We start from the raw sequence: 18834 nt of genomic DNA, 5'->3' as shown, positions 1-18834 counted from the left end.
AACATTTGCTGAGCATAAAAAAATACATCTCCTGACTCCTTGTCATAACACTTCTGTTCCACACAGAGTAGCATTGCACAGCAATATCTTATACAGGAATGCTGTGGACAACTGTAAAAGACATAGGGAAGTACACTGATAACACTTATTGATAAGAGTTACTGAAAAATTTCCAAATTCTAATTTTATTCATCAAATACTCATCTGAAATTCACTTTACCCTCATGCATTCTCAGTCACGTGATATAGCAGCTTAGATTTTTCTCCACGTTAAAATCTACCTCCTCCTGCTGCCATGAACCCCTACAGAAACAATAGTGTACAGCTCTCTCATGCCTTATCAACCTTCTGGAACTATCATGAATACTTTAGAAGAGAAGAAAAGAAGAAACTATGGTTCCAGTTGCACATCTTCACCAACACAAGCTTTCTGTGTAGACTTGTACTTTGCTGTTCTCACCAGATGGATGTATGATGATCTACCAGAATCTTCTACTGTTTTTGTTTGTTTGTTTTGTTTTGTTTTTAACAGCATTTTAACAGTTGCCAGCCAGTAAGAAATGTTATTTGAAAAGTCATCCATGCCTACTAGTGAGACACTAGCTACAGAGAGGTATCAGCTGTAAGAGGATGGTGGGAGTTCATGATTATAAAAGGAATATAAGCTCTAAGTGAAAATATACAGACTGTTTGCAACTGTGAGCAGCATTTGGACTATTATTTTGGCAAACTTAATCTGCCAAAAACATATCTCTGACTCAGTCAAATTCTGCTTTGACTAATCTTGCAGTTAATGAAGATGTATGGATACTGAGGATGTATACGGACTGGGAGCTGAATTTGTCCCTCAATTGCAAGATAGTTAATATAACTGAAAGCAAGGTCATGTACAATGTTTTTAATCACAGTAAGACAAATGAAAAGTGTAACAGTTATTTCCTTACAAGCAAGCTCTGTATTCCAGTAAGCCGATAATTAACTGTATCAACAGTACTTGAAAAGTGTAAAAGGAAATGCATGCATAAGAGGCAGGTAGTGAAATCCACATTTGCATGCTAGTCTCAGTGTTTCTCAAAGAGTCTAAAGAGTTTAAAACTCATAAGGCATCATATGAACTTAGTTTCACTTACTTTGGAATAATAAATTCAGAGTATGGCAGTCACGGACATGATTTAACATATGATTCTTTATCTGCTTTTTATTTTCATTTTTGAATTATTATGTCTCTTTTAAAAGAAAGCCAATACCCTGAAAGACTAAATGGGATAACTTTGTGTCAGAAGACCAAACTGAACTCTTGTAATTGAGCTCCAAATAAGTGAGTTCCAAATATCATAATACAATGATTTTTTTTTTTTTTCTCAAGCATAAAATGTAGGATTCCGAACACTATGGTTATTTCATAAGTAGTATTTAGGCTGAATTAATGGTGTTGTCACAAAATTACAAAATAAACTAGTACAGGCTCTATTCAGATGACAGACTAAAGTGCAATACTAAAACATTTTGAGGAATTATTAATTTTGTAAGGAAACTATATATTTAGCCTGTTTAACAAAATCTAAAGCAAAGTATACATCAATGATTGATATCAGTATTTAGGTGGAATCACCATAGACTCTTTTTGCAGCAAGACAGGAGAAACGGAATGTTATTAAAAACCCAGCAGTAGCTCACCTGATTGAATTGTAATTTACTTTTCTGTCAATGCCCTTTTTTCTGCCCTTCTTTCTTTAAAAACAGGCACATCCATAACTTTTATCTGTCCGTTTATGCTCTTTTTTTCAAATACTTCTTTTAGCATTTTGTGCTCATTTACAGTCTGACCAAAAACTCATTAATAACAACAGAAGGCCTCCACTGCTTCCAGTGGGTTTTGGATCAGATTCATGCTTACCTTGGATGCTTTGTGCAGTGCTGCCAGAGCACTGAGCGATTCATGATACAGGGTAAATACAGAGTGCCTACTACTTATTCTGTCCTGGTAAATTTAAATGTGTTCACAACTGTTCTCTGGCCCTGAGGCAAATGGTAAGAGATCCATGTCTATGCTATTAAACATACTTGTCCTCCACAGCAGACAAACCGCATCCAAGCTGTCTGCTGGGAATAGTCCCTGGCCTGTGCCATTTCCTGAACCATGCCCAGATCTGCCTGGAAGGGGGCCAGTCTGCCAGCTCCAAAACCAGGCCAGGGACTGCTTGAACACTTTGGTTGCCCAGATGATTGAGTTGCCATACCCTGACATTAGCTCATCTATGAAAATAAACACAGCCCTTTGCCTTGACTAGTTACTGCAATCAGAAATGAACGGTCAATATTAAGTTCATCTCAGGAGAAAAGAATACAATAGTCAAATAGTCAAAAAAACCCACAAAACCTCAGACAGGACGATGCTAGTGGACACCCAAACAGCTGCAGAGACTCTGCTGAAGTCATATGCAGAAGTTTCATCTTCACTTGCACTAGGCCAGTCTCTAATGGTATAGGGAAGGCAAGTTTCCTTAGTCTTACTCCAGGGTAAACAGAAGTCATATGACATACAAGCGTGTATACCCCTCTTGAACAGATCTGACACATATCTGGATCAATCTTTCACAGCACACATTCCAACTTCTTTATTAAACGGAGAGCACAGGCTATGTTCCCAAACAAGGAATTCCTGCGTCACCAGCTAAGCTAGATGCGTCTCTGTCCTAACACAGAAACAACCTCTGCCCTGGTCCACAAATGATCAGTCCCATAAAATAAAATCCACAGTTATTATAGAAAAGGCTTAATACCTTTTTCACAAATATTTTTCAACCTACAAAAATATGTAAGACATATTATGGAAAGAAATATATGAAAAAAGGAGGAAATAGTTCTTATCATTTGATATCTACAATAAATCCCAGAATAATATCAAACAATTTCTTAATTAATGGAAAACATGTATTCCTGCAATAAATAATCAACTTATGATTATTTACATCAAGACAGACAGCTATTCACAATTTTGTTTGCAACTTTGAAATCTAGAAAACACTGTATTCTGGTAGATACATTTATTTGCTACTGAAGAAGCTTTTTGTTCTTGAGCTACCAGAGAATCTAAAAGCTGAATAGCTTGATTTCTTGAAAACTATGGCTAGCATCCAGCAGATGAAAATTTCAAATCAAGCAGCTTGTCACTGTACACATGAATAAGTGATAACCGATGGATCTCATTAACAAGCATATGAATGGCAAGAAGTTGAAGACAGAAGCAATTCCTGATCTATGCCCCTGTTCTTTCCTGGGAGAGTCAGGAATACAACAAATGCTAGCAGTCAACCCTGAATATTTGCCACATTTCCTGCAGTAACTGGACACTGTGCAATGAGGGAAGATGATGACTGCACAAATGACACAGGTATCGTCTGATGAACGATAAGGAGAGGGAGGTTACATAAGGAGAGGTTGTTTTATTTTGGCTCCAGTGTTTATCACTGTGTTTTGTTGCACCTTGGCAATTTCACTTGGCATTTCCTGTTTTGCTCTGACTTACTACTGAGACATTCCTTGTCAGTGGAGTTTGCTAGCTACCCTCAGCATGTTGTCTTGGGTGTCCTTTCACTGGATGAATGCATATTGCTTCAGATTAGTTCGGTTTACTCACATGAAGTCACACTGTGACCTGCTGTAGCATGACTGTTTACTCTGTCTGCTGAGAGCTGGAGGCAAGCAGATGCATCTTATTTGCTGAAAGAAATGGAGCAGGATGAAAACTGACAAGACAGGATTCCCCCAGCCTATTAGCGTGTACTGCCTGTCTCGCCCTTATAGCTGTGCTGCCAGCTGCCACTGCAATAATTATTCATTGATTTATTTCATCTTGCAAAGCCTGTACTGCCAGCAGCAATCGTAGGATTTCCCCCTACAGTGATGCTCCCAGGACAGGCAGCAATGAATTTGCAGTGCTGCTTCCAGCATCATTCCCTCTAATTGGAGATAGTAAAGGCATTAGAACACACTCCAGAAGCCTCATTCTTAAATGCAGCAGGTAAATATGGCATGAGGGAAACAGACAATCCCTACGTTGCTCTGAGAAGATGCATTTGTGGAAGTCTTGTATGAATTCTGGGAAGCAAAAGGAGTAGACACAAGCCATGAAGAACTTCAAGTTACAAACTTCACATTGCTGGAAGTGAATCACATAGTCATTACGGTTGGAAAAGACCACTAAGGTCGTCCGGTTCAACCATCAGCTCATCCCCACCATACCAACTGACCAGGTCCCTCAGTGCCACATCCACACATCTCTTGAACACCTCCAGGGACGGTGACCCCTCCACCTCCCTGAGCAGCCTGTGCCATTGCCTCATCAGTCTTCCTGAGAAGAAATTTTTCCTAATATCCAAGCTGACGAAGAGCCCTTCTTCATTGTTATCCAGCTTCATCTTCAAGAACATCATTGTTCAGGGAGGTGGTGGAGTCACCAACCCTGGAGGTGTTTCAAGGAACATTAGGATTTTGTGTTGAGGGATATGGGTTAGTGAGAACTATTGGTGGTAGGTGGATGGTTGAACTGGATGATCTTGTAGGTCTTTTCCAACCTTGGTGTTTCTGTGATTATGTGATTCTGTGATGTAGGTGTGACACTGGTTAGTTAGAGCTCAGAATGTAAAGCTGGTAGTGACAAGGAAGTTACTGAGGCAAATGCGGAAACCTCTAGATCTGAGTGAGCCCATGATTTTTCTGTAAATCACTTTACAGCTATAGCAATAGCTGTTACAGCCATACATCTAGAATTGAAAATGCCCAGGCAAGTTTCTTCCAATTTCTTGTCTGACAGATTCATGGTGGTGGGGTGATAGTGCTTTACTTTTACACTGCTAACAATCATTACAAGTTACAAACCTTTTTCTTCTTCCTAGAAATAATGTTAGAAACACCTCTGGGTCAGGTAAGTTTTCAGAGCTGGTGATGGAGATAGTCCCTGTCTGGTGGACTTTGGATTGTTTGAACTGGGTTGGTTCCCAACATGAATCAAAGAATATTGCTACTGAAGGAAATTTTCTATATTTTCTATATATTTTCTATATATTCTTAAATATTCATCACCGGCAAAGAATATATAGACAGACTGCCATCTCTCCTGCTTGACAGCCTCTGAACAAGAACTTGGAACATCTTCTTAATGCAGCAAGTATACTGGAGTACCACCAGTGTATGCATTTCAGAGAAGTGGGATTTTTCCTTCACCCCTTCTTCTCAGAAATGGATCTCAGCAGTGATTGGATTTCCTGAGGCTCCAGCATGAAGAAGGAAGGCAGTACTGCTTGAGACAACTTCCTGCCTTGCAAGAAACATCTCTTTCCGTCATGTCCCCTGCTTTTTAAAGACTAATATGGAAAAAAAAGCTAGCTGATTATACTCTGTAATAATGTTGTTTACTCTTAGGTGTGTTGATTGGCTCACCAAATAGTCTATTTCTTGTATTTGTGTGGTTAATCAAATGCTGCCATCTGGAAAAGGAGATGGTAATTTGGTACAAAACACAGCTTCCCTTTTTTAAACTGTTTTCTTCTAACTAACATGGATGCAGAAGTCTTTTTGAAGACAGACATTTAAGCATGTTTACTTTTGTGTGCGGTACCTCAGTAACAGAACAGCCATTACTGCTAGCTGTAGCTACTGCTGGAAGGAATTATGTTATGAGTCTCTGTCTCAACCTTCCTCTCCTTCAAATGCAGTTGCAAATATTGTGAAAATAAACAAACAAAAAAAAAACCCAAACAAACAAATAGACAGGGACTTCCTACAACCAACTGCATCACATTGGTTCTATTTACTTTTCTCAGAGAATACTTCTACAGAGATTTTTCAGGATCTCTCTCATATGAACTCTGGCACTAACAGCAACAAAAAAGTCAGATGAAATTTTTGGGTAGATCCTGAGGAAGAGTCCAAGGAGTATTTCTGGATCATCTGTGCTGTCATCCAACATAGAGAGACAGCTATTCTGGAAAACCTCTTGGACAACATTTGCAATTTGTCTCCTAAGAGAGCTTACCAAATAAGAATTGAATTTGGAGATATACCTTTACCTTGTTTTAAGTTCATGCTGAAGGGATACTGCAGTGGTCAATGACAGTCCCATGTTCCTCAAAGCAGAATGTATGGCTATCGCAGATGCAGTATGATAAGCATACAGAATATGTACAAACATAGCCAACCTGTGGCTAAAAGCTATCACTACATTCTACTAATACAGTCAGCATCATTATACTGAAAACAAATCTTAAGGAAAGAGCTAAAAGAAATACTGAAACATTAAACTTCAGAGTAAACAATTTTTTCTTCTTTTTTTTTTCCCGCTTAAAAGTTGCACCACACAGATGATAAAATTCATTTTCATGGCTTTCATTTTAAAATGAAGCAAAAGCTCTATACAAGGGAGCTCTGAATCCAAAGGCCTTTCTATGTTCCCACTCACCATTGGGCCTGGACAAAAAGCAGATACCTCAGACTGCTGCTTCTACTTTCCCAACCTGCTCCATTTCCAAACCTGTCCTACTCTCCCAACAGCACAGTGAAATCGTGAGAAGAGAGCGTGAGGACCAGGGCACTCACATGTTGAGGACCAGGGCTTTTTTGCACACTCTTCTCAGCTTCCTTCTCCTGATTCTCCATCCTGGCACACAAAATATCAATGCAGCTGGAACACAACCCATTTGTGGGATTGTTTCATGGTGAGTTGCTCAAGTCCTGTCAAGACTTGAGTCATCAGTGAGGCATGTTGGAGCTTCCACCATCATAATGCATTGCTCTTGGATACCTAAGCCAGAAAGGTTAGGTGCAGCTTGGTTTGTATGTAACAGGGACAAATATTTCTGTGCAGAGATACCCCTAAATGGCATCCCAACTATCACTAAAATTCTTGAATTTAGCTGGGTCCAAAAAAAGTCAAATTGTTGCACTGTTAACATTTTCAGTATGAAAAAAATTCAGCATCTGCGACGCAAACCATCTCAGTACTTTCCAAACACTTCTGAAAGACTGGACGTTGAAAGAACGTATTTCTGCACAGAATTTAAGAATGCTTTATTTTCATTCCAAGGCAAAACAAAAATAAATGTCATAGTCTTGCCACTTTCTGCGGAATGGAATTACTGCTCTCTACTGAGGCTCTGTGCAAAAGCTGATTTAATGCTGAGATTGATGTAAGTAAGTTAAAAGCATCTGAACAGAATTCCTTACTCACACTGAGAACAAGAGACTTTCATTAAAAGGTGTGTTCAAATTTCATTCTCCACTTCATTCCAAATACCCATAGTCCTGTAAAAACAGGTGATATGATGCTTACTGCCAAACAACCAATATTCTTGGTTGGTATCAGGAATTAAAGTGTGCTACAATTCAATTTTCTTGTTCTCTCGGCTATGACTAATGTTTCACATTAATGTACCTTCAGTTTATGACAAGCGACACAGTTGTTCCCAAACAAAGTTCTTTGTGGTTCTCTATCTTGAATCACAAATAAAAAACACTGAAGACTGTTTAATATCTCAAGAAGCCCACAACACTGTCAGACAATTTCCTGAATCAGCACTGAATTTGAAACAATGATGTCACATCAGATTAGTGAAGAAAATACATTGCTATGAAAATAATCACAGAAATCCCTGCCTGAAGTACTGAATTCACAGTTATAGGTGGGATAGTATTAAAATCTATGGGCTTGAACTATCCTTAAGTTTAAGCAGTATGGTGTGATTACGGCGCTCCAGTATCAGATGGAGCAGAGACATGTAGTAAATCAAATCCAAGAGGTAAAAGAAAAACCAAAAAACAACAAAACAACAAAACAAAACAACAAAACAAAACAAATCACTCACAGTTACATAAAAGGAATGCCTACAGTTTTTTATAAATGGGTCATTTAAAAGCAACAGCCAAGCTTGCTATTTCTCCTCAGCTTCCTTCCTGTTAAGCAGTGACTAGGTATGAACGTGAGAGTCTGCACTGGGTCAAACTGGTCTGCCAACTCCAGGATCCTTATCTGTAGATAACTGTGATATAAGATCAGATCAAAACAATGAACTGATATTTCCTGGGTGATCCTGTGACCGCAATTCCTCCTCCAACCCCTATATGATTGAATACCAGCTTTGGAAGCATGTGGAGGGTGCTAAGAATTTGGCTTTATTTCCTTAACAAGCACTTTGAATGCAAAATATAGAATATAAATACAGAATATAAATATAAATATATATAAAATAAAATTATATATATATATATATTCTATATAAATATATGGAATATATATAAATATATAGAGTATAAAATATAAAAATATATATGTTTATATTCTATATAAATATAGAATATAAAATATAATAGAAGTTGATGACAATATCCAATTATTTTTTCATCTGAAATATAAATTAGATTTGATTTGTTCTGTTCTAATAGTTTTCAGGTAAAAACTGTCTATTGTAATCACACACAATGCTTCGTTTTCATGTTACAACAGAGAACCAAAGCAAATTACACCTTATGATTTTAGGCTGTAACAGTGAAATCAGGTAGGAAGGGAAATGCTCCAGTGGAAATAAATAAATAATATATAATAATAGAAAACCATAAATCTCTTCAACAGAAATTATATTTTAGTTTTCAGACTCTGAAATGGAGAATTATTTTTGGTATATTGTATTTATCCTAAAACAATAGATTTTATTTTTTGTGACAAATTGCCCACATAATGGCCGATTTACAGATGGGAAGAAAACTACAGATTAAGGGGATACATTCCAGACTGTAGAATGTTCACAAACATTCGGCAAACAGAAACGGCGGGTGCTTTCTGAAGACTCTTCTAACCCGTTTCTCTGCTGCAGTAATGCAAACCACAATTATTTCTTCAGAAAAGACACTCAGCATGTGCTGGATGGCAATGGCATTACCAGCAGTTCAGTCTCCTCTTTCACATTCTGCATAGGGATCTACAGCTAGCCAAGTATGGGCCCTTTTCTATGACTCATATTAAACTGTTAATAGCAGTGCTTTGGTTTTTTTCCCACTTTTCTGTACCTACTGCAAGAGATTCAGATTGAAAGCTGCAAGTAACTGACAGTGAATCAGAGAGGGATGACTCTCCTGTGTTTAGATACCTAATCTGAAAATTAGTCATAGAAAGTCACCCTCATGCCTTGATAATTAAAGCAATTACATAAACAGATATTCATCTCTCTCAGAGAAGTACTGTTTAGCTTAATTCATTAAAGTTTTAATGCTTTCAGAATTTTACTTAAAAGATGTTATAGAAGTCTAATGTCTCATGTAATCACTCCTCCAGCATTCACAGGTAAAAGAAGAAAAAAGGGCAACTGGGCTTTTTGTTTTACTCATTTTGTAAGAGACTATTACATTGCATCAATACAACGTAGGAATAATGAGATGCAGATATGAATATTATCTGTATTAAGTTGCGTAAGAAGAAAAGCTGAGTGGCTTAGAGGATAAGGGACTGGGATTTCCTCTCAGAAACTCCAGTGGGAATTTAATTTGCAATCCACTGTTGAGACATTAACTGCACAATAGCAGCTTACTCTAATCTGTTGATAGAAGGAAATTTTTTACTAGCTATCAATGGGATACCTGCCTTTGACAGGACATTAAACCTCATACATACACATTAAATCCTGTTATTTTCCATGTTTGTGCCAATTTCAGCAAAGAGTATTTGGCAAGTTTTAGTCCCGACTAGGTACATCTAAATATCTGTATTTGTCACGTGCAACAACCTTCCTATGAAGGTGCTTACACTGGAGAATATGAAAGAATTAACAGACACATGAATCTATCTGTATTAGAAACATTCCATGCAAACTGATTTGTATGGATGCTGAAGATATTGTATAAATACTCTGCCAACAACTTAAAGTTTGCATGCCTTTTTTGTTATTGTTACATACATTACTAAGCTCTTTTTGTAAAGGAGCAAGTTACTGAAGAGTAGACTTGTATACACAGGCCCACTTGTAACAAAAGTAACAAAAAATCACAAAACTTGAAGCCTATACATTGATGGGCTGCATAAAGGAAAGGGCTTTCAGCAACTAAACCTCAGGCAGCAAAGTTCTGCACATCTTCTTTTGCCCACGCTAAGAAGTTAAGCATCCATACCAACTTTTTCTCAACGAGCAGGAAGGAGATAAGGCATTAAGTCTTTATCTCAATAGCCTGATGGCAAGCAAATTCATCCAAGTTAAGGGAAAATCATATTTCATTTGCTCCCTTCCTTTCAGAATCCATATGAGCACGTACTCTGCCAATCCAAGTGCAGGTGATGGTCTGGAGATTATTCCCTTCTTTGCTCTGAAGCTGAAAAATTCCACTTCATGGGGAATATTAACAATATAAAATCACAAAAAGAATGGCACAAAATCTGAGTATTATTTATCCATGTTGAAGAAAACAAAATTCTGAGCTGGCTCTGCAAATATTTAATGTGAAATACTTCAATATGTAATTGCCTCCTCCTTCCCAGGATTGCTTTAGATGTGAAAAATAAGGGGAAAAAAAGAAGTGTACTTCGCTAGAGAGAGTGGCTTTGTGATTAAGACATTGAATTGGGGTTCATGAAATCTCATTTCAAATCTAAGGTTTTAATCTAGAAATACGTGGGTAGTGGCTCTATATGTGATCATTCCGTTTCTGTCTGTCTTGCAACCTAAAGCTCCTACTTGTATCAACCATAAAGTATAGAAAAAAAAGTTTGTGCATATATTATTATTGCCCATTTGCACCCGAGTTCTGTTTGATATGGAGTAGAAGGAATTTTCTGTCTAACAATACAGCTGTAGCTTCAGCAGTAACTCTTTTCAAGCCAGGAGAAATCACTTGTGCTCAGTTCTCAGTCGTTACAGTTTTGCTTATTTAAACTATAAGTTCTGCAGAGTCAAAATCTTCTCTTATGACCGATAAAATATTTCAGAAGAAATTGCATACTGTATGACTGATCATTGCTTGAGTCTGTAGACTATTTCATTGTTTTTAAAAAAGGCCAGGCTATAACACCAGGCAAGTTGTTACAATTTTATTATTTTTATTGCTGAATGCATGAAGGAAGGGCGATCTCAGTTCAGTTCACAATAAGCCAGCAGTCCATCAGAAAACCACAAATCCATTCTACTGGAATTAAGGATGATCATTTCCCACAGTGAGGTCAGGAGCCAAAAGGATATCAGTGTTCTCAGGCCTTAAAATTACTCCTCCAGGTAAGAGGAAGGCACGTTGGCAGATCTATCTGTATTACACTTTTATTGGCAAAGAGGCTTTTATCTCCAAGGCTGATGGTTCTGTACAGAGACTCATTGATTCCCATAGCTAACCTTCCTTGACTCTGAAATGGCCCACACTTTCATCTTCTGTTTTGAGTTAAGGTTGTTATTTGGTTATAACTTATAGAAGTAAAGCGAACTGCACATTACAGAGTGCTGCTCTAAGTCATGTCTTTCATGAATTTCAATTATTTTATTTTTATTTTTATCATGCCTTCTCTAATAATAAAATACTACAAATAACCAAATGAAACTGAAGAAAGGGGGCAGTCTTCCAGGGACTTAATATACATTAAGCAAGAGGTGATAAAAAATCATCAGGTAATGCAAGGACAAATTCTAGTTTTACATAACTGAGTCCATTCTACTGATTGCCATTTAATTAATTATATCAGAGGTTAAATAAAAGACAATTCTACCTGAGACTATGAAGTACAAGAAAAAGTAAAAATCACTGAACATACCATCACCTGTATTCCTTTATCACTTTTGATCTATCTACTCATTGCTGAACTACTCGTACGCAGATGCACTTAGTATTTTACAGTATTATATAGCTTCCTAGTTCATAAAATATTGATTCGAGTCTTTCCTTCTGTATCTTTCTTGAACTTTGATCTACCATAGTTAGTGTTGCCTTGATGAAATATTTAGAGGTACAACATTTTCCACCTGAAAGGTAGATTTAGAGTTTTTATATGGCAGCCTGTGTTAATGTGCTATCTTCAACATTCAGGCTGAACTCTATCATAGTCACATTTAGTTGAAAATTGAGTTTGCAGAAATCCTCAAACCCAAATAAACATTCTTAAGGGTAAAAGTCAATTTTCTGACTTGGCTGGAGTAAGCTTACCATACCAGATACATTCAGAGAGCCTTGAAAAGATATAACCAAAGAGACGACTTTAAAATTGATAAATTCCCAACAGATAAAAATGTATTAACTATATAATGAAAGCAGAGCTCTGGCTTAAAAGCAAAACAAAAAAATTGCCGTGTATTAGTAGGTATTGAATGTTATCAATTTACTTTGCCAAAGCAAGCAAAACTACTGCAACTTCTTTACAAATTTCATCAATCCCAATATTCAGAATAACAGCATTTTCTTGAGGTTGAGAACTAAGTCTCATTTAAAATCTCATGTCTGATTGAATTCAGTATCTAGGAACATTCAAGGTCCAACCAAAGCTTTTTAAAGTTCTGGAGGACTCACACGGACTTACACCACCATGATTTCTTTGATGGCTGGTACGAGTCATTACCAGTATAAGTGCCTTATGTCCATATAGCCACTGATTTTCATAAAACGTGTAACTCAATTATTTTGAGATCTTAGTCACAGAATCATGGAATCATAGAATTATTTAGGTTAGAAAAAAACCTTCAAGATCATCAAGTCCAACTGTCAGCCTGACCTACTCAGCCACTAAAAACCACATTATTTAGCACCACGTTCTCATGTCTCTTGAACATCTCCGGGGATGGGGACTCCGCCACTTCCGTGAGAGGCCCATACTAATGCTAGACCATCCCCCCTTGAAGTAATTATTCCTGATATCCATTCTAAACATCCTCTGGAGCAACTTGAGACCATTTCCTTGCATCACATTACTTGACACCTAATAAAAGAGACTGACAGAGGCCTCATTACAGCCTCCTTTCAGGCAGTTGTAGAGATCAGTGAGGTCTCCCCTCAACCTCCTCTTCTTCAGACTAAACCATGAGTTAAGCCATGAGTTGTCTGTCTGTCTCTCCAAGAGAATGTAGTGGAAACAGTAGTCAAACACTACAAAAATTCTGGTATATGACATGCACAGCCAGTTTATTTTCTGCCAAGCAGGTTGCCACAGTTTTGTGATTTTTGGTTTTTGGTATTCTACATCATAACATCACGGGCACTGGGAGTTTAACTATTAATGCTCAAGTTCTGCCCAGAAGAGAAGAAGAACTATATTCCCCGGGGGACTTTGCGGTCAGAGAGGAGATACAACTCCTGGCAAGGTCACCTGATGCGCTCTTTTTTCATCTGCTCTTCTTCATGGGCTCTCCTCCCGTCCCCCTGCTGCTCAACTGGACTGTGCATCTCACCTCAGTGTTATGGGGAGGCCTATCCACCTTTCGGACATTCTCTCTCTCTCATTATATTTGATTTATAAGCTTCAATTCTGATTATATTGTATTATGATGTGCTATCTTGCATTCCAATACTATATTTAGTAAACTAGTTTGTTTCACCTCAGATCGTTGCCACTGTTTTTAATTATTCTGGGGTCCCCTATTCCCCTTTTCTGGAGGCACGGATTTTGTGAAATCGCTCTGCCCCGCTGGTCACGGAACTGGGCAGAACCAGCCCGTAAACCGGTCACAGGTCAGTTTGTCATAGAAGAGCGGGTTAGTCAGGATTGACTTGCCTTTTATAAACCCATGTCAGCTATTTCTGATCACTCGATTGTCCTACATGTGCCATGTGATAACATTCAAGACAATCTGCTCCATAACCTTCCTTAGCACCAAGGTCAGACTGACAGTTCTGTAACTCCGTAGATCTTCCTTCCTGCCCTACTTGTAGACTGGGCTCATATTCACCAATCTCCAGTAAACTTGGAACTCCCTTGTTACCACGACTGCTGGTAAGTTATTGACAGTGACGTAGTGAGTGCTACTGACATCTCCTACAATACCCTTGGATTAATTCCTTCTGATCCCCTTGACATATGAACTCAAATGATGTAAAATCTCCCATATATTTTCCAGTTGGATTACAGGAGCTTCCATCTCACACCCTGTCACTGTCACTGTTTTCCAAATCAGGGGACTGAGCCTTATCCTCACCTTTCATCACTATGTTTCTCCTCACATCCTATAAATGATCATGATTTCGCTGTTGAGGTATTTGATTGATACAATAAAATCATTTTCACATGATATACAACATTTGTGCCTATTGCATTGAGGCTATAGGAATGTTATAAATTATCCATTTAATTCTGTGTCATACAAATGTTTTGGTAAAAGAAGTGATATCTCAGAGAAAACTTAAAGGCCAACATTTTTCATATCCAACAAATTCCATGCATTTCTTACAATTACAACAATCTTTGTTTTTTAAAAAAATGAATAGTTTTGTATTGTATTTTTATCTACTCTGTCACTTTTTAATGTAAGTTTGTTCTGGTGCTGAAGAAATACACAGAGATCAGTCTTACCTTCTGGCTCCCTGATCTTACGTCCTGCTGCGGATTTCCGTAACACACTCCGTCCTGAGTTGAACAAGCTTGCTAACTCATCAAGGGGACTGGTCAATGACCTTGAGTTTGTAGGACTGTATGGATATGAAGATGATGAATTAGAGTTCAATTTCCTGTGTTCTGCTCTTGCCATCTTTGGGGAATAAGGCAATTTGGAGAATGGAGAAGGTGAACATCCAAGCTGAGCAGGGTTTGGTCGCAGAGGTACTTTTGATAGATCTGAGTTTGTACCTGTTTTCCCTGTATTAATCAGAAAACTAGCACAAGGATCTGGAGGAAATGCAAAATGTGCGGAAGCCCGATAGGAAACAGGAGGTGGTACAGGAGGAGGGGGTGGTGGAAGAGGAGGAGGAGGTGTTGAAGGTGGAGTCACTTTGCTGGAAACATTGAATACAACCAAGCCTGGAGATGCTGGTCTTTCACTCTCCCCCTTTTGGCTTTTAGTGTACTGTGGTGACAATGGACTTGAGCCTTCTGACTGCACAGGGTATTTTAGGTTGGTCTCCAAGACAGGAAGCTTTTTAACTTCTAGTGGTGTTAGAGGTGATTCATCAGAAGCAGGAGAACATGTGACAGGAGTTGGAGGAAACACAAGAAGTGGTGGCCTATGAGGAAGCAAATTAGGGAAAGGGGCTGGAATGTCACATGAGTCTTTATAGTTCAAAGCAGCTTGACTGTTTCCATCCAATGTTCCATCTTCAACATGAACATTTTTTTTGCTTTCAAACACCAGAGGAGGAGATCCAGTTGCTATTGGAATTATTCCATTACTGTTGCTTCCTTCTTCTGGCAGAAAATACTTCATTTCTTCATACACAGACTCTCCTTGCTCTGGGCTTTCTGCTTCAGCAGAACTGTGCTTCATTGCATTCCCTACCATTTCAATATAGACAGGCTCATTTTCTTCCTCTTCTTGTGACATATAGAGACTCAATGTGCCATGTTGTGGCACATCAGCAGAAGCTGTTCTCTGTACTCCCGCAGTGTCATAGCTACCTTGTTTAACTACTGTGTTTGTCTGTTTCACATCCCCAGGCTTTTGGCCAGGTATTTCTTCGTAAGAGCCACTGAGTTTTGTATTGGGACTTCGTTTTGGTTTTCTGGGAGGTATTTTTTTCATGGTGCTATAGTCATCACTGTGTGGCCTTGGACGAGTCAGAACTAGGGAAGTGAAAAAGGCGTGTGTTATTAGCAGACTGAAATCAGTTTTTTCTTACACAGGTGTAGTATTTAAGCTTTCAAATCTTGTATGTATAATTTTATCATTAAAAGCAGTTACATACAGAAGAATTCAGTCAAAAGTATACATATTTCAATGAATAAAATGCAGAACTTTCAGCATTCCAAACTACAAGCTTTTGTTGCCTGGGCATACAATCTGCTTTGGTAGCCTCCACTATCACTAAAACTGTCACCCAAGGAGATATTTTTTGAATACAGATATTCACCGCAGGGTGTGTAATGCATGGAAATAGGTGCTTGTTATTCCTTTTGCCCCAGGGGAGAGGATACAAGGGTGTGCTTTTAAATAGGAGTTTCAGCATAGCACTACTCTGACATGCATGTTATCATCAGTAACTGAAGTATCCGACTTTTATGGAGTAAATAAAATCCTAATTACAGGCAGATATTATCCCTATCTCTGCTTCTTTTGTATTGCTGATGTGGAAATAATTTTTAAAGTTTGGGAATCACATAGCCTAGGGGCAATTCCTCAACTGAGTATACAGTTAACAAAACGAGACGTCTTTTCACAGCCTCTAGGCACAGATGGAGTGGAGATAATAGATACTGATCATCAATAGGTGATTAGTCTTTTAAGATAAAAATTAAATGGTGTAAATCAGAGCTGGTTTCAGACAAAGACTCAAGAAATACATAATACTTGGAAAATGAGCACAGCAGGGAAACTGGTCCAATTGTTTTGCAAGTGCATAAGCATTACTGCTAAGACCACACAAATGTATCTGAATTGTCTTTCTTTCAAAAAATTCTGCTGGAGTTTTCTGGCTAAATCAATCATTTCTTCTAACGCTGTGCACTGAAAGCCTAAACCACCTCAGAGATCCATGATCCACGCTGAACTAGTTTGAAACTACCTATACTGGATACACACAAGATTTTACTTGTGTAAAAAAAAATTAGGAGTCTGAACGAGCAAGGCAAAGGTTAGAAAAACCGACCTGCATCTAATAAACTGGGCATGAGCAATTATTTTGCAAGAGAGAGGGAGCTGCAAAGCTCTGCAGCCAGTGTGCAGGCATAGAGAATGGTTACACGTAGCTTTAAGCCCACCCTGAAGAATATTCCTTGATAAGCTTAGAAGATTCTTTAGAGGAAACAGGATAAATTAGGCTTATCAAGGAAAAGCAGAATGTCTCCTCTCTCTTCTTCTTCTACTCATATGCTTCAAGTGTGTAGGAGGACAGAACAATTGAACTCAAATCTGGACTTAATGCACAGTAACGCATTGCAATTCTTTTGGGACTTTCACAGCACTTTCATTCCAAACAAAAAATTCACCATAAGTAAGTTATGGTACAAACATAAACCGCTGAATGCACAAGACATTTCTGTGCACTCAGAGAAAAAGTAGGAGAATGCTTAATGTTTAACTTGGTGAAATTCAAGAATCTGGCATTCTGTATTAGCAATGCAAGATATTCTAACAGTTTAAAAGGTGAAAGAAAATGGTCAGTGGGGTGGAATAGCTGGAGCTGACAAAAGATCATTTGTCTCTAGAGGGAATTCTGCAAACAGGCTCAGGTTGTTGACAAACGAGGCCATTAGAACACACGAGCAGTTATTTGCTGATTTGGAGCAAATGATAAATTGACTACCTTTATTTACTGCCACTGAAATATTTCACAGAGGCGGGGCTTTTCAAAGGCGCTTGACCATGTTTGGAAAGATCAAAGCGGAGGGAACAAATCAATAATCTAGAGTAACTTTTGTGATGCTTTCCCCCTTTCTGCCTGACCTTCATTAGCGGCCTCCTTAGAAGCTGCCGACAAGCAAGCACTGACGGCCTCATAGGAAGCGCTCAGCCGTGTGTTGGGGTCCCGCTTGGGTTTGGGAGGAGGCTGTTTCCGTGGCGACGGCAGGCTGCCGCTGTCTTCCATGCTGAACACTGAGTGCAGGGATGGGGACCTGATGGACGACCCAGCCACAGAATGTACCAAGCCTTCCACCGCCATGGGGACAGGCACAGAGCTGGAATGAAAGTGCTTTGGCGCTCGGTAGCCGGCGAAGCCATCCTCAGGGAGCTTCCCACCCTTGTCTTCAGCTCTGAAAAAACACAGAGGAGAGGCCCAGATGCATTATTCAAGTGGTAACAATGAACCTGTTCATGCAAACATAACAACAGCTTTTTGGTAAACAGCCTCCTGCCTCCCCTGCTGCGCGGAGGGGATGTGTGTAGTAATCTCCTGACAAACAAATCCAGATCAAGCTGCTAGCTTTCCTCCATTTCCTGTTTCATGATAAATTGGGACACTGGCTCTCTTTTCACACAGATGCAGCTTTCCTTAAGCAGTTTCACATTGTGGATCAGACACTCTGTGAATGAATTGTTCACACTTTGATTGTTGCACACAATCAAAAGCCGCATTTCCAATCTGAATGATAATTTCTGGGAAATCCATTTTAATGGAAAGTTACTGAGGCAGCAAATGCTGAGCCTTTATCGCTATTTTCTGAAAAGACAACAATAAATTCTATTTAGATAATGCAAATCTTTAAAATATTAATGACCCTTTTAACCAGCTACAGTGGCTGTCTGAATGATTCCACCTAGATATCTACATATCCTCCTGTGGAGGCTTACTTGATAGCTATCCTTTTAAAGATATTAATTATGACATTATGCTTAGTTACTTCAATCACAGTTTTGGACTTCTGCTTATTACACTTTTTTTAATTATTATTATTATTATTTATTTTTGCTATTTCAATATGAATAGAGAAATGATGTCTTTCAGCCACTTTCAATAAACTGATTTTTAACAGAAATTCTTCAAACATTTTACTCTTCCAAAAATCAAAATGCTGAAAACTTTTCGGCTTGGAGCGGCAGCCTATTAGATAGATGTCCATACCATCATTTTACAGACAAACTGCCAAGCTTTTTTTTTTTCCAAATTGTATTTCTGTATGGCAGATCACCAGCAGGGCTGGAATTCATGTGCAGGATATAGCCAGCTGCCCATGTAGTAAATGAAACAGCTAAAGATGAAAGTGTGTTGCTCAGTGGATAATTTGTTTTCACTGTAATG

General features: G+C 38.5%; 1 protein-coding gene across 1 annotated transcript in view; it reads right to left on the bottom strand.

Annotated features, from left to right (window-relative positions):
- Nucleotides 1-18834, bottom strand: part of MYO16 (myosin XVI) — a 261913-nt gene that overhangs the window by 26322 nt on the left and 216757 nt on the right. Inside the window, exons 30-31 of the mRNA XM_042810398.1 lie at nt 17541-17848; nt 14519-15721 (exon numbers count right to left, since the gene is read on the bottom strand). Coding sequence (XP_042666332.1) covers nt 14519-15721; nt 17541-17848 — 1511 coding nt within the window. The remainder of the gene's footprint in view (nt 1-14518; nt 15722-17540; nt 17849-18834) is intronic.

Source organism: Centrocercus urophasianus, unplaced genomic scaffold (genome assembly GCF_019232065.1).
Source record: "Centrocercus urophasianus isolate 14NV4802_14NV808 unplaced genomic scaffold, USGS_Curo_1.0 seq_12, whole genome shotgun sequence".
In the NCBI taxonomy this organism is placed as follows: Eukaryota; Metazoa; Chordata; class Aves; order Galliformes; family Phasianidae; genus Centrocercus; species Centrocercus urophasianus.
The sequence above is the reverse complement of the archived record's forward strand: the minus strand, read 5'-3'. Positions and strand labels throughout refer to the sequence as shown.